The sequence below is a fragment of the Mustela nivalis genome (genome assembly GCF_964662115.1).
Source record: "Mustela nivalis genome assembly, chromosome: 18".
Lineage (NCBI taxonomy): Eukaryota > Metazoa > Chordata > Mammalia > Carnivora > Mustelidae > Mustela > Mustela nivalis.
In genome coordinates, this window is record NC_139037.1 from 1968543 (window position 1) to 1983173 (window position 14631).

At 57.8% G+C, this 14631-nt stretch overlaps 1 protein-coding gene across 3 annotated transcripts in view; it reads left to right on the forward strand.

Annotated features, from left to right (window-relative positions):
• The first annotated feature begins 292 nt into the window (after positions 1–292).
• FBXO31 (F-box protein 31) overlaps positions 293–14631 on the forward strand; it is a 38891-nt gene continuing 24552 nt past the window's right edge. Inside the window, exons 1-2 of one of the 3 annotated variants that reach the window (XM_082711620.1) lie at positions 293–656; positions 11442–11513. In XM_082711620.1, the coding sequence (XP_082567746.1) occupies positions 308–656; positions 11442–11513 (421 nt within the window). In that variant the 5' untranslated portion in view covers positions 293–307. Of the gene's footprint in view, positions 657–3711; positions 3731–11441; positions 11514–14631 lie in introns of those variants that run through there. The other 2 variants (XM_082711622.1, XM_082711621.1) reach the window with 2 other exon arrangements.

Genomic DNA, 14631 nt, shown 5'->3' on the forward strand with positions numbered 1-14631 from the left:
CGGTCGCACACGTCGCCGGTCGGGAGGGGGCTGCCGTCGTGCGAGCTGGAGCCGCCGCCGGTGAGTCTTCCCCGAGCCGCGCCCAGGCGCGGGACCCCCGCCCGAGACCCCAAGGCGTCAGCGGGCGGCTGGGCAGCGGGGAGCGGAGCGGGCCCGCTGCGCGCGCGGCGGCGGGCGTGGCCGACGGGGCGCGGGGGCGTGGCCCCGGCTCGTGGGCGGGCCCGGCGCGCCCCGCCCCGCTCGCGGAGGCGGGGCTCGGCTCCCCGGCGGCGCGTGCGCACAGGCGGCGGCCGTCCCTCGCGCCGGCATGGCGGTGTGCGCTCGGCTCTGCGGCGTGGGCCCGTCGCGGGGGTGTCGGCGCCGCCAGCAGCGCCGGGGCCCGGCCGAGGCGGCGGCGGCCGACAGCGAGCCGGACACGGACCCCGAGGAGGAGCGCATCGAGGCGGGCGCGGCGGCCGCGGCGGGGGCGCCGGGCGGTCGGGGCGCGGGCCCGCCGCCGGCGCCGCGCTGCTCGCTGCTGGAGCTGCCGCCCGAGCTGCTGGTGGAGATCTTCGCGTCGCTGCCGGGCACCGACCTGCCCAGCCTGGCCCGCGTCTGCACCAGGTTCCGCCGCATCCTGCACACCGACACCATCTGGAGGCGGCGCTGCCGGGAGGGTGAGCGCGCCGGCCGCGGGCCCGGGGGCCGCCCACGACCGGGGCGCGGGGAGGGGCGCGGGGGCCGGGGCGGGCGTCCCCGGCTGTGGACACCGCCCGGCGACGCGGTGGCCGCCCCGAGCTGGGGCTGCGTGGACGCCGCCGCCGGTCCCCGGGCCTCGCGGGGCGGCGCAGAGGAGGGCGGGGGGCGCGGCCGGCGGCTGCGGGCGGCGGGGCCGGGAGTGCGGGGGCCCGCGGGCGGGCGGCGGGGTCCCTGCGGGGGCGGCGGGCCGGGAGGAAAGGGTTGCGTCGCCGGCCTTCGGGGCTCCCCGCGTGTGCGCGCCGGTGGGCGCCGGGGTCCCTGCGGCCCCGCGCCGGGTGCGGAGTCGGGGTGCTCGGGGCCGGCGCGGCCGCGGAGACCCGCTCGGGACGCGCACGCGTGGGGTCGGCGCGGGTCGTCGCCGTCAGCGGTCCCCGGACCGCCGGGGCGCGCAGAGCTCGGGGTCCGCGGCGTCCCTCTGCCCCGGAGCGGCGCCCGCGGACCCCCGAGCGCGCAGCGTCTCCGTCGCCGGCGGCTGTGCGGGCGGCTGTGTGCGGGGACGGCGGGGACGGCGGGGATCGGCTGCTCCGTGCGCGTCCTGCGAGAGCCCGGCCCGCCGCGGCGGGAGCCCGCTGCCCGGCCGTCGGGATGTGCGTCCGCAGGCGGTGCCGAGCGGCCTGTCCGCCCCGACGCCCCCCGCGAGGGCCCGGCCGTCCTGTGGCTGCGGCCGGGCTCAGGGCTCAGGCGCCGGGTTTGCTCTGCAGGCGGCCCCGGCGCCGGTGCTTGAGACGCTGGACGCGCTTCGCCGCCTTCCCGGGGCTGTTTGGGACGTGCTGCTTCTGCAGGGCCGCGTGGCTGAAAGAGCACAAGAAGCGCTCGCCCCCTTACTTGGAGACTTCTGGCCGTTTTATTGCATCTCTTGGGACTCCTTCTTTGTGTGTTGTTAATGCGTCTTTTTTAGGGTCTTTTTGTGTTAGAAATTTGTAAGACGGGCGGCCTGGGTGGCTCAGGTCATGATCTCAGGGTCCTGGGATCGAGCCCCGCACCGGGCTCTCTGCTCAGCCGGGAGCCTGCTTCCTCCTCTCTCTCTGCCTGCCTCTCTGCTTACTTGTGATCTCTGTCAGATAAATAAATAAAATCTCAACAAAAACCCACCCACAACAAAACTCCTTGGGGTTAGAGTTTAGGCTGAATTCTCAGGGGCTAATGGGAGCGTAGGAAGTCCTGATGAAGGTGTAGAAGGAAGCGGGGGGACAGATTCAGGACTGCAGTCCTTACCTGTGGCACTTCGCAGTCCCGTTTTCCTGGGGTAGGAGACAGTTAGAAGCAAGGTTTCCTGTCCACCATGGTGGCCAGGCAAGCTAGGAATATTTCCATTTTGAGAAATTAAAAAGGGAAGAAACACAAAAATGATAAGACAGTCATATTTGTAGTCACCCCAATAAACGTTCATTCTTTCATTATATTTGTCTTTGATTCCTTTACCTTTTTAAATTTTTAACGCTTTTAGCTTTTTTATGTTTCTAAAGACTTTATTTAAATGAGAGAGAGCACTTGTGAGAGCGAGCTCAAGCAGAAGTGGGGGTAGAGGGAGGAGCAGACTGCCCTTGAGCCGGGACCCTGAGATCATGACCCGAGCCAAGGTCCCACGCTTCGCTGACGGAGCCCTCCAGGCGCCCCCTCTACCCTCTCATCAGCGCTGCCTTTCTGAGAAGCGGCCGGTGTCTGTGGGTTTAATTTAGTTGTGTGTGCATATGCCTGTGTACGTCCCCAAATACAACATTTTGTCATGTGTGATTTTTAGAAATAACTCATGCTGTAAGTCTGTGCATCTGCTTTTTTCCTTTGTGAACTTGTGTTTGTTCTTCCCATGTGAATGCATCTAAGTCTGGTTCAGTCTTTTTAAATGCCATGTGGTGGTTCGTCATTGGAAGGGACCACCCTTTTTCCTGCCCTTATTTTTATTTATGTGTTTGTTGTACTCCGGGAACACTGGGCAGTGTCCCTGTCTGTTGGATGGGGGTCGCGGACATGCGGAAGCACGGCGGCCGGAGGGGAGGCGTGAGCCCTGCAGTTTGACTAGGTGCTGCCGAGGTACTGGGAAGCTTACCCGCCTGACACGAGAGCATGACCAGATGAGTCACGAAAGGTGACACACACACGTTTGGCATGCACGGTCTCATCACCAAGCAGCTGTCATTTCTGGTCCAGCTGCCCAAAGTGACCCCATTAATCCAGTAACTGCCCAAATCTCTCTACTCTGAACGACCCATCTTTAATTATTTCCGTTTGAATGTGTTCAATGACTGGGGAGGGAGCACATTTAAAAATATTACTGGCAGTTTCAGGGTACCTGGGTGGCTCAGTGGGATAAAAATATTACTGGCAGTTTGGGTTTTTCTTACTTGCTTATCCTTATTTTTTGTTCACTTTCTACCCTATGTGTTTGTTTGTTTGTTTGTTTTTCTTGCTAATTTGTTGGTTTTTTTCCACCTGGATACATTTCTGTTTAATATTTCAGGACATATCCTTAAAAGTCTATAGTGATAAGCTGGTTAACCTCATTTCAGATGACTTTCATGAAAGTTACAGGTTTTTTTTTAGATTTTATTTATTTATTTGACAGACAGAGATCACAGGTAGGCAGAGAGGCAGAGAGAGAGAACGGGGGAGGCAGGCTTCCCGCTGAGCAGAGAGCCCGATGGGGGGCTGGATCCCAGGACCCTGGGATCATGACCTGAGCTGAAGGCAGAGGCTTAACCCACTGAGCCACGCAGGCGCCCCAGAAAGCTACAGAGTTAGTCAAACTTAGTGTTTTGGGCTTAAGTAATGATTTTTGTCGGAAAGTTAGGAAGCTGGTTGCTAGGTCTTTGACTTCACTAGTTTGTTCTGGTAGCCCCAGTTTCCAGCTTGGCCGGCTGCCCCCTCTGGTATTCACAGATGTCTCATAGGCTTAGCCTCATTATTGTATGAGAACCATCAGCTGTGGGACAGGTCTGGTCTCAGTTCTCTTAGCTCCCTTCCTTCATCTTCCTGATCTAGACACGGGGTGAAGGTGAGCTGATGTGGCCAAAGCCCCAGGTCCATTTAGGTAAAAACCAAAGCCCTCCCAGCCTTGGTGGGCAGGAGGCCGGATCTCAGGCTGGTTGAGGGGTGAGTTGGCCCCTCACGTGTCCTGGAGTGCAGCCTCTGGGTCTGGTCTAGCCCTGATGGGTATGGTGGCTCCATTTTTTAGTTTCTTGGGAGAAGGAGTGAGACTCATTAGTGTATTTGCTTGTTTACGTGCTTGCTTTCTGTCTTGTGATAATTGGATTTCCCAGGACTGAAAACAAGCCACAAAATTGGGAAGTGGGAAAGAGAATAGCACACACCTGTGTTTTACTACTTCGAAGAATTTGGGGCCATGATTGACTTCCAGGGTGCAGACGATGCGTGTGTGTTTAAGGGCCGATCCTAAAACGACAGGATGAGTTTGGAGGGTGGGGGGTAGAGCTCGGAACTTAAAACCAGGTATAGCTGTGTTTATGATGTTTGGTGAGAAGCTCACAATTTCCAGTGCCCTAGCAATGAATCAGTTATTTTTGTAGGACTTTGGCCTGTCCTGTCTGTTGCATACCGGAGTTGTTGGGTTAAATATTTTCTAGTGGCGTTTCTCTAGGGCAGTAGAGGTGGCTGCTGAGCGGCTGGGTCGGTCGGCTGAGTCTGCGGTCCTGGTTTGGGGCAAGCTTGGGGGGCAAGCGCCGGAGGACTAGGGGATACTTATCTCCCTACAGGAACCAACCCAAACCCAGCCCAGCCCCCAGGGCAGGCCCTGGCCAGGGTGAGGGTAAACACTTTTTTGATGCATCACTCCTTTGGCTGTGGGCCGCCTGCAGTTACTGGCGTGTGGGGCTATAAATAAGTCATCATTTCTCAGACTTCTGAGGGTAGAAGCCAAGTGCGTTATTTTATTTTGCCTTTGACCCTGACAAGGCTTTTTTGCGTTAATACCTCACATTTACTCGGTGAATTTTGAAGTCTACATTCAGACCGTAGTTCTAAATCAGAATATTCAAGCAGTAACAAAAGAAAATTAGAAACAAAGGGAATGCTCGTCTGTGTATATTCTCCTTCCGTACTGAGCTTTAAGTATTCAGATGCAAGGATTTTATATTACTCAGCTCAGTTCCTGTCGATGTCTGGTTTTGAATTTATAATATATAATACTATAGTATTATATAGTATATAATACTATAGTATTATATATTATAATACATAATATATAATATATAACTTGGTCATTTCTGCTCTTGATGGTAAGTTTTTTTTTATACAGAACATTTGTATATAATATCTTGATTTGTTGTAAAGTGGGATTACATTCCATCATAATTAGGAATAATTCTTTTCCAAAATAAAAGAATAATCTTTTTCTAATAATGTATGGTTTTTATGACAGAAATGGGGATTTAAAAACCAGTATTTAATTCTGTTTTTGCAAACAAAAGAAAATGTTTCTATTCTATATGATTCTGATTCAAAAAAATAAAAAATGTGTTTTTTGTTAAATACGACTGAAATTGGAGGATTGTTTTGGGAAGAGGTAAACTGGGCAAGTTGTTCATTTTAAGTTTGGCTTTAGGGATTTCTATGATTCCTCTAAAGCGGATCCTTGCTCAGCCCACTGGTTTTGGCGGTGGGGAGGGCGGGTTGGCAGGTGGATAAACAGACTGTCCAGGCAGTAGGGACACGGGTCTTAACCATGGGAAAGAGAAACCAACCCGCCTGTCCTAGGATCTCAGAATTTGAGGGGGAAATCTTTGTGTTTTTCTTCTGCTTTGTCCTTTGGAAGGACAACAGTTCTCTGTACTTTGGCATGTTGAATCTGTTAATCTGGTTTATAGAGAAACCTCTTCCTTTCCCTTAGCAAAGCAGGAAAGGGTGAAGCGCAGTGGTGCCTCACAGGGAGCATTTTTTCAGACTTCCTTTATTTCAGCCCTAAAAAAGTAAGCTAGAAGGTGAACCTGGTACGCAGAGAGCATCAAGCAAAGCTTTCCCCCGGCCATATTTAATCGGACAGTGGTGCTTTGCCAAGAAGAATGGATTGGTTGTTAGAGGTCCAGGCACGGCCATTGTCACTGTTTTCCTGTGCTTATAAGAGGATTACGTAATGCACTGAGGCTCTCGGTTTGTCTTTCTGGCTGCAAAGGGCATGTGAAGACAAGGGTGTCTTTGGGACTTTGGAGAGAACAAGTGTCCTCTCGAGAACGAAGGCCCTTTCCGGAGATGGGCAGGGTTTGGAACACATGAGTCAGCAGCCTGTGCCAGCGATGCCCTCGGTGTCCACCCGGTGGCGATGGAGAGGCTGCTACACCTGACCGGGCCAGGGGGGTGGAGTTTTAGTGGAGGAGCAGGGACCTGTCGGAAACTGCAGACCAGGTCCAGGGGGAGATGGTGGCAGAGTCAGGCTCACAGGCTTCTCTCCTGGTCTCATACATGGGCAGTGGGACAGTGGGTATGCAGCCAGGAAGGGTGGGTGTCTCAGGGTGACAGGGGCCTTAGTAGGCATGGGCCTCCCCTGGCCAGCAGGTGCATGTCACGAGAGCTGGACTGCGGTCAGAGTCGTCTCGCTGCGGGAGTGCGGCTTCTCACAGTGTCCGTTGGCACAGGGACTGTTTATCTTTACGTGGCCTGGACTCGTTGGGAACGAGTCATGCTGATCTTGTAGGCGGTTTCCGCCGTCCTGGGGGACTGTTTGTTCTGCCTCCCAAGTGTTCCCGGTGTTTATCTGGAGACACCTGTGGGCCGTGTCCAGATTTTGAGTTTTACAGTCTTGCCTCCTAAGAAGGGGTGGCTGCAGAGTGTTTTTCCAGATCTCCTACATTATTTAAAAAAACAAAAATTTCATCCAGTTACGGTACTAGCTAAGTAGAGCGGTTGAGCTCTGTGGGTGGAGGGGCGTCCTTGGGTGCTGGCCCCGACAGCTGTGCTGGAAGCCTGGGCCTGGTTGCCAGACCCCTGCCCCGCCTGGTGGAGGGCCCCCTCCCCCAGCCCCCAGCCCTGCCTTTGACTTCTTGTTCATCCTCCGAAGTAAAAGTGTGAACCCTATTTTACTAAGGAGTATAGTTACCCCCTAGTTTAGTGCAAACAGAGTTTTACTTAGAGCACAGCAGGTGGCGGGGAGGTGCACCCCACGGCCCTCCGCCCTGGCTCCGCGCTGCTTGCCCGGCACCACGTCTGGCTCACCGTCTCCGTTCCTCCGGCCTCAGACATACCCAGTGGGGCAGCGGCCTCTTTGGACCCCCGCGCCCCCACATTTCCTGGTATAGCGCTGCCTGCGTGGCAACCTCTGTCCATACCTGAGACCTTTCTTGTGGACTCCTGTCTGTGCCACCCAGCTCCCCGCAGTGCTGGGGGAGAACCTCCCTTTCCGGATGGATCTCGTCTGCCCACAGACTCGCAGCAGGTCGTGTCTTAGTGCCGCACCCGTCCGGCGTGGCGGGGAGCCCCCCTCAGTGGCGGTGACCAGGTGACTGGGACTAGGTCCCCGCTGTGGCGGCCTCCCGGGACGACTCAGGGCCCCGTGGAACAGCGCCCACTCTGTCAGTCACATTCTGCTCCGCGCGTGCATATCCCAGCCCCCGCGGTGGCTGCCTCTCCACCTTCTCGGGGGAAGGAGCCTCGGGAGGCTCTGGGAGCCAGAGCCGGATCTGCCGGGTTCACCCGCGGGGGGCGGGAGGGGGAGCGAGCCCACTCCCACCCGCAGACTCTGAGCAGACTCGGCATGTTCAGGAATGCGCCGTGGGGCCGGGGAGTTGCTGGTCTGCCCCCCCACCTCCCCCCCCACCCCCCGGCCTGAGGTCACAGGGCCGGAGGTCACAGGAGGCTGCCGGATGTGTTGATCCTACTCTGCCCAAGTACACGGCTTTTTCTCCCTCCTGGCAAAACGTTTTTTCAGATAGCTCTTCGGAAATTTTCCGATTGGAATGTTTGAAGTGACAGTTTAATTTTTTGTTATGGTAACACATACTAAGCAACAGCGGCTGTTCGGACCGTTGTAAGCGTAGGGCCCTGATGGTCCGCTGTTCGGTAGGTTCACCTGGACCCCACCCGCCCCCCTCACTCGCTGGTCCTGCACACCTCGGCTCCGGCCCTCACACACCTGCTCCCTGCCCCCTCCCACACCCGCTGTCCCGGCTGTCTCTGGTGCCCCATACCCTGGTTTTTCCCTGAGCACGGTGTCCCCAAGGTTCATGCCTACTGCGGCAGATGACGGAGTTTGCTGCCTTTTTTGGGCCGCGTAACAGTCCATCGGGTGGGTGGACCACGGGGTTTGGTGTGCTTAGCTGCCCGTGGACGCTTCCATCTCTTGGATGTTGTCCTGCTGCGAGCCAGGGCGCAGCCGTATCTGAGCCCCCGCTCTCAGTTCTTGGGGGCTGGACCCAGAAGCAGAATGGTAGCTGGATCCCTGTTCTGCACAGCACGGCCGGTTCATTTTGTAAATCCCCCAAGTCTGGCTGACCCATGTTTCTCCCTTCCCAGATTTTTGTTGTGTTTTGTTTTTGCTGTCTTCGGAGTAAATATTTCCAGAAAAGAATTGCTTAAGCTCCTTTATATAATAGACTAGCGAGGACTATTTTTTTTTTTTAATAAGTTTTTATTTACATAATCTCTGCGCCCAGGACCCTGAGCTGAGGAGGCCCGCTCCACTGAGTGAGCTGGCCGGACGCCCTGTCAGGGGAACTTTTTGAACCGACAGCCTGGAACACCAAATCCAGCGTTGGCTTGAGAAGCGCCTGTAGGCAGCGCGGTGGCATGCCCGCTGGCCGTCAGCGGGGACAGGACCTGTGTCAAAGGGCAAAGTTCACACTTGTTGTTTTTCTGGAAGGAGACACGGTGCTGGTGAGTACCCGGGCCTTCCAGCTATTGTAAGGACCGGCTCCCTTGAAGACTTATGGGAACGTGGATAGAACAATCAGAGGGTTGTTCTGGTGGTGTTCTGAGTCCCTCTTTAAAAACAAAAGTTTTCCCGGCAAGTGGAAAATAGCAGACAATTCTTGTAGGAACGGTTGGGTCAGAGTGACATTTGTGGATTTAGTCTAACTTTTCGGGAACATTAAGAAGAACCCACCGAGGACCGCTTTGTCTGTTAGCACCGCACCCTAGTTTTTGCTTTCCTTCTGGTTGTTGGAGGTGTTTGTGGTTCCCTTATCTGCTTGTGCAGCTTTAGTTGCCGTGCCGCATGAGCAATACCATTTCTTGACACGTGCAGAAATTTATTTATTTATTTATTTATTTATTTATTTATTTATTTGAGAGAGAGAGCAGGAGCAGGGGGAGAAGCAGAGGGAGGGGAGAAGCAGGCTCCTCCCTGAACAGGGAGTCCCATGCCGGGCTCCATGCTGGGACCCTGGGATCATGACCTGAGCCAAAGGCGAACGTTCCACCAGGTGCCCCATGTGCAGGAATTTATGATGAGGCGGCAGTCCTGGGTACACCCTCACAGCCATTCAGAAGCATCGTTCCTGTCAGGTTGGAGTGTGTTTGGCGTTTGATTCAGAAATCGTAAGCCACGTCACCAGTCTTCACCGCCTGGGCCCAGAGACGTGCCCAAGCACCAAGAGCAGTGCCTCATGGGCCTGGCCGTGGGCCTCAGGTGCCGTCAGCCACGGGAGCACACCCAGGTGCGTTTTTAGGGCTCTGACCCGTATCTGACCGTTTGCACCGAGAGTCACGGTGTCTTGCCTGCAGCACTACACACATGACAGGAGAAGACCCCTGCCCCCTGCAGCCACCCCCTTCGTCACCGAGGCAGTAAGAGAGACCCGGGGGTGTCTGTTCCTGGCAGCACCAGCGGCCCCTGGAGCCGAGAAAGGCCGCTGTCCGTTCAGAACCCCCCCCCCAACCCCTGGGAAGCAAACCCGGCAAACCTGCGGGCGTGGATCTTGTTACGCAGTAACAGGTTTGAAGTGCTTCCTTTGCACAGGAGAAAGAGAGTGGCTATGGGGAGCCCAAGTGGTGGCTCCGCCCAGGTTTTCCGGGGGAGCCACCTGGTCGCCACGGGCAGCACAGAGCCAGTGGCAGGCGGTGAAGAGAGCTGACGGAGAGCAGAGCGCTTCTCAGTGAGAGTGGGGTAGACCGGCTCTTCCGGTGTGCTCTGCTGACCAGAGCGAGAGTGGCCCGTTTGGCCGGTCCACGGGGGGAGCAGGACTTGGGACAAGCTGTGGTCTCTCATGCTGGGGACCCCCTTGGACGGGGGTGTGTATTCCTCTGCACGTGCTCTCAGGTTCCTCCACTTGCATTGTCCTGCGGGAGAGAGTCCATGTTCTTGGCAGCAGGATGAAACGCATCTTTTTTTATCTTTTTGCCTGATCACCGCAAGGCGGTGATTTACATATTAGGAGTCTTCAACTTCACGTCTCCCTGCCTCATGACGAGGCTCCCTGGGAGGCCTGCGGGGAGAGACTTGGCCGAGTAGCTCCCTCGCCCCAAATACCTTCTGCCCTCTGTGCCTCTGGAGCTTGGCCTCCAGTACTGCTGGACTCCGTCAGCGTGTAGATGCGCTCGGGCTGATAACATCCACATAGGCACCATCCGGAGTGACATCATGAGGGGACAGCCCTCGGCCACTACTAGCCACGCTGCATGAACCCACGGTTCAGACAGACCACTGAGCTTTCCGCCTTGCCCAGCCTCGGCGGCCCTTCCTGGGACGGGCAGTGGCTGTGCGCGAGGCCCCGGCTGGGCCCCAGCGCCCCGGATGAGCACCGAGTCCTGGTGGGGAGTGTGTGAGGCTTGGGCAGTGGGGCCGCTGAGCATGCTTCCCGCCCCCGCTGTGCTCACCCGTGAGCGGCGTCCCATCGGGGCTTTGCTCTGGGTCCCGCACCACGACCTCTGCTGCTTTGTGCAGTCCCGGGCCTCTCTGTGCGTGTGTTCTCCTCGCTGGCGTGGACGAGGCGGTGGCCGTGCTCAGGCCTGCCAACCAGGTCGGATACAGGGGTGCCTGGTCTGCGCAGAGGCTGGTGGTACCAGGCGGGCTGGTCGCTGTCAGCGCTTGGCCCCCTGGCAGTTCTGGATTCGTGGTGATGAGCACCGTGTGGTGCTTTCCTTGCAAACCCTCGCTGGGACCTGACCCCAAGGATCCGAGGTCTCAGCTGGGAAGCTGAGGTGGGTGACTTGGGAAAGTGGGGTGGGGTAGGGACAGGGAGGAGGAAGCAGGAAGGCACCGTCAGCTAGGCGAGGCCGGGGAGGCCGGGAGGGCATCCAGGGTCTCCGTCGCGGGTTGAGGTCGGGGGCCGGTGCCGAAGGGGTGTGCTGCAGCCTCCTCCTCAGGCCTTCATCCGGCCTCTTGCCCCGGGCTCCCCTCACAGGCCCGCGGCTTTGTGTAATAGAGCCGGCGGCACGGGGAGCCGCAGTGCAGGTTTGGGGGCCTTCGTGGGACCCTGACACCAAGGACAGTCTCATTGCCACGGCAGTGTGCTGTTCGCAGACCCCCGAGTCTGTGCCATACGCTTCATGAGCTGGGGATTGTGTGATTTGGGGTTTGTGCATTTAAGCTTCTGGAGGTTCTTGGGATAGTGTGGATTGTTGCTTTGTCCAGTGTGGTCTAAGCACAGGATGAGGGCCTCGCTGGCGAGTGTGGGTGCAGCGGCGAGGGACGGACTCCGGCGTGGAAGACAGGACCAAGGCTTCGGCATGCACCTTCCCTCCCTGCCCCCAGCCTGTCTGTCTCTCTGTGGCCTCGTGACTTCTGGCCTGTGATCTCCAGCACATGTTTCTTGTTGCAGAGTATGGCGTTTGCGAGAACCTGCGGAAGCTGGACATCACGGGCGTGTCTTGTAGAGACGTCTATGCCAAGCGTAAGTGAACCCGTTGCCCGCCACAGCCCCCTTCGCTCCAGAGGCAGACGTAGGGTGAGCACCACGACAGGAGTGCGGAGAATATGACCCACAGTTCCCTCTCGGACGACGGCGCTGGGAGCAGCAGCCCTCCTACGAGGGGCTCTTCCTCCCTTTCCGGGGGTGTCTCGTCCTTGTTTTCAGCCCGTCACATACAGTGGTGTCTTCTGTTAGGTGTGGAGAAGCGTTGGGTGTGAGAAACTGGCTGCACTGGGGCCAGACAAGCCTGGGGGGCTCCCGAGGTTCCCTTTCCTGGATCCTGGGCCCGCAGCCCAAGGGGCACGTGGACAGCAGCTTCACTGGGAAGTGTGGCCCCTTCTGTAGGCGTCCTCGGCCACCTGCCTGCAGCCCCACGTCAGGCTCCGCCTTCAGGGGCTCCATCTACAGGCAGCCTCCCAGCCCCATGTTGAACACTCCGGTCCCCATTTCCTGTTCTCTGCTCGCTGGCTTTTCCGGGGTCACCAGGGACACGCCCCGAGTGCTCTGACTCCCCCCAGCCCCACATGTCTTTCCTCAGTGCCCCTTAGCGTGAGGCTCTGAAGATCTGTTCACACAGACACTGCCCAGGAGCTGTGGCCCGGCACCAACCTGCAGGGAGCAGCCGGTGGGTTCACCCCTGGGCGGCGGTCTCATGCGGTGTTAGCTCCCCGGGGCTGGGGATCAAAGGACAGAGTCAGAGATGATGGGGACCATCTTTGGCTAAAGTTGACTGTTCACTGCCCTGAAAGGACCTTAAGGGGACGCCTGGTGGCTCAGTCAGTCAAGCGTCTGCCTTCCGCTCAGGTCATGATCTTGGGGTCCTGGGATCGAGCCTTGCATTGGGCTCCCTGCTCAGCGGGGAGCCTGCTTCTCTCTCCGTTCATGCTTGCTCTCTCTAAATAAAATTTAAAGAAATAAAAAGGATCTTCAAGTTTCATTTTAAAAGAGTCTTGATAGATTTGGGTTTTCATATCTTTGGAAATGTATCCATTGAAAGCAGAGCAGGTGCTGCCCCTTCCCAGATGCCTCACGGGGAGCAGCGGCCACCGTCTGACTCAGGACTGAGACGGAAGCGGGTCTCTGAGAGCCGCCGCAGTGCTGGCAGCCCCCCCAGGGTCTGCGGCGCGCCAGCCACTGCCTCTCTCCGTGTCCCTGTTCTTAGTGGATCTGTCACTCAGGCTCTCCCTGAGATGTCCCCCCTTCTTGTGGCTGTCGGGGAGCGCGGGGTTTCCACGTAGGGCTGGCTCTGTGGGGGACGCGGGCCGTGCTCCCTCCTTGGATGTGGCCGGTTTTGCCCCGTCCGAGGCTTCCCTCCGCACCGTGATCCATGGCAGCTTGGGGCGTGCGGTGGTTGGTGTTCTGAGGGGACTCGCCCACATTGGGGAGCACTCCTGTCAGCGGGCTGGAGGTTCTTCATGGACCTTCCTCAGGGGAGCTGGTGCGCTCACGACTTGCAGAGCTCGTGGGGGCTCCGCTGGGATGTCTGACCCACCACCTGCCTCTGGGAGCCCTCTGCCTGGCCACGCCCGGTACCCCGCTTTTCCCTGCCTTCCTGAGGCCTGGGCTTCGTCCTGCCCCAGCTGCCCCGCCCAGCTCGAAGTTGCCTCCTGAGCCCTGTCCTTGGGCTCGGCCCCAGTGCGAGGCTGACAGCTTGGGACCTGTCAGCTCCTCCTCCCCTGTGCTCGCTCAGACTGGCTTTTTCTCTTGCCTCTGTTCCACATTCCACCAGCGCAGGAAGACACGTCTCTGGGGACACGGGTCTAGGGGGCCCTAGTGGTCATGTGTCCTGATAGCCCGAGCTCTTCCTGTCTTTCCATCTCCGCAGCCGGGCCGCGCCTGCTCCGCATCCCGCAAAGCCTAGAGTCCAGAGGCAGAAAGCCAGCTCTGCGCCTGCTTCCCGCCCTCCATGCCATGGGCGCCCACATGGCCTTGGCTCCAGCCTTGGTTCCTCCGCGGCTGCCCAGAACTCAGCTCTTAAATCCGGCCAGAGCATGGAGTTGCAGGGACTTGAAGTGGCTGTCAGCCTTGGTGTTGGAGCAGGACCCGGTTCCGTCCACAGCAGTCTCTGTGTGCGCACATGAAACTGCTATCCTGGCGTTCCTGGATGGTCAGCTGGCTTCAGGGTTTTATGACCGGACTGCCTGAGTTCGTTAGGTTTGGGATATCAGATTGGGTTGGATGTTGGACGATATCACCTGAAAGGCACTTCAAGGCAGAGTTCTCTGCAGGAGCTTAGGAGTTACCATTCCAAACGGCACCTGGACGAAGGCGGGTGCGGACACCTGCCCGGTGTGGGGGCAGATGTGGGAATAAGGCCCCCACGGAGCTCAGCTCGGTTATGCTGCCTTGTGGAGCACAGCTGGGCAGTAGCCGTGAGCAGCAGGTGGTGTGGCCGGGCGTAAGCTGGGGGTGGGCGAGGGACGGGGCCCGGGTGAGGGGAGCCGGCTCGCCTGCACATCTGGATGGCTGGGGACATGGACAGGCGCAGGACAGCATCTGGAGATTTCTTTTCATTGCTGATTCTTGACCCCTTAAAAATGGTTTCAAGATCCAGGGAATGATGACCCTTTTCAGTGTCTGGAAGTGTTGATTCTGCCCTGGTCAGAGCCAGTTTCAGTTTTCATGCTCATGATGCGAGAACTGTGTTTCTGTGTTTGCTCTGAACGCCTTACCAAGGAGAAAATTGCTTAGCCTCTGGAACGCGTGGTGGAAGAAAGTCGGGGTTGGTTCCTGGCATAGACGGGTTCGGGGGGGAGGGGCCTGAGCTAGGAAACATCACCTTTAGAAATAAAGCCAATGCAGAGAAATCAAGGGGAAAGCCAGGTGTGCACCCGGCGAGGGAGAGATCGGAGTCAGATACAGGGGTTCCCCCCAAACATCCCCTGGCCACAGCCTTGGCTTCCCACCTCCGTGTGCTCCCTTGATCTGTGGCGGCAGAGAGAGGAGGGTCCCGGGCTTGCCCACCTTCGTGAGTTTCTGGTGTGGCTTCACTGGTTAAAGGAAGGTAGGTCACCCCGGCGAACACTTGCACCCTGCGGTTCTGGGGCTGAGTGTGCAGTGGGAGATGCCCTTCGTCAGTGAGGGAGCGTGTCGAGTCACT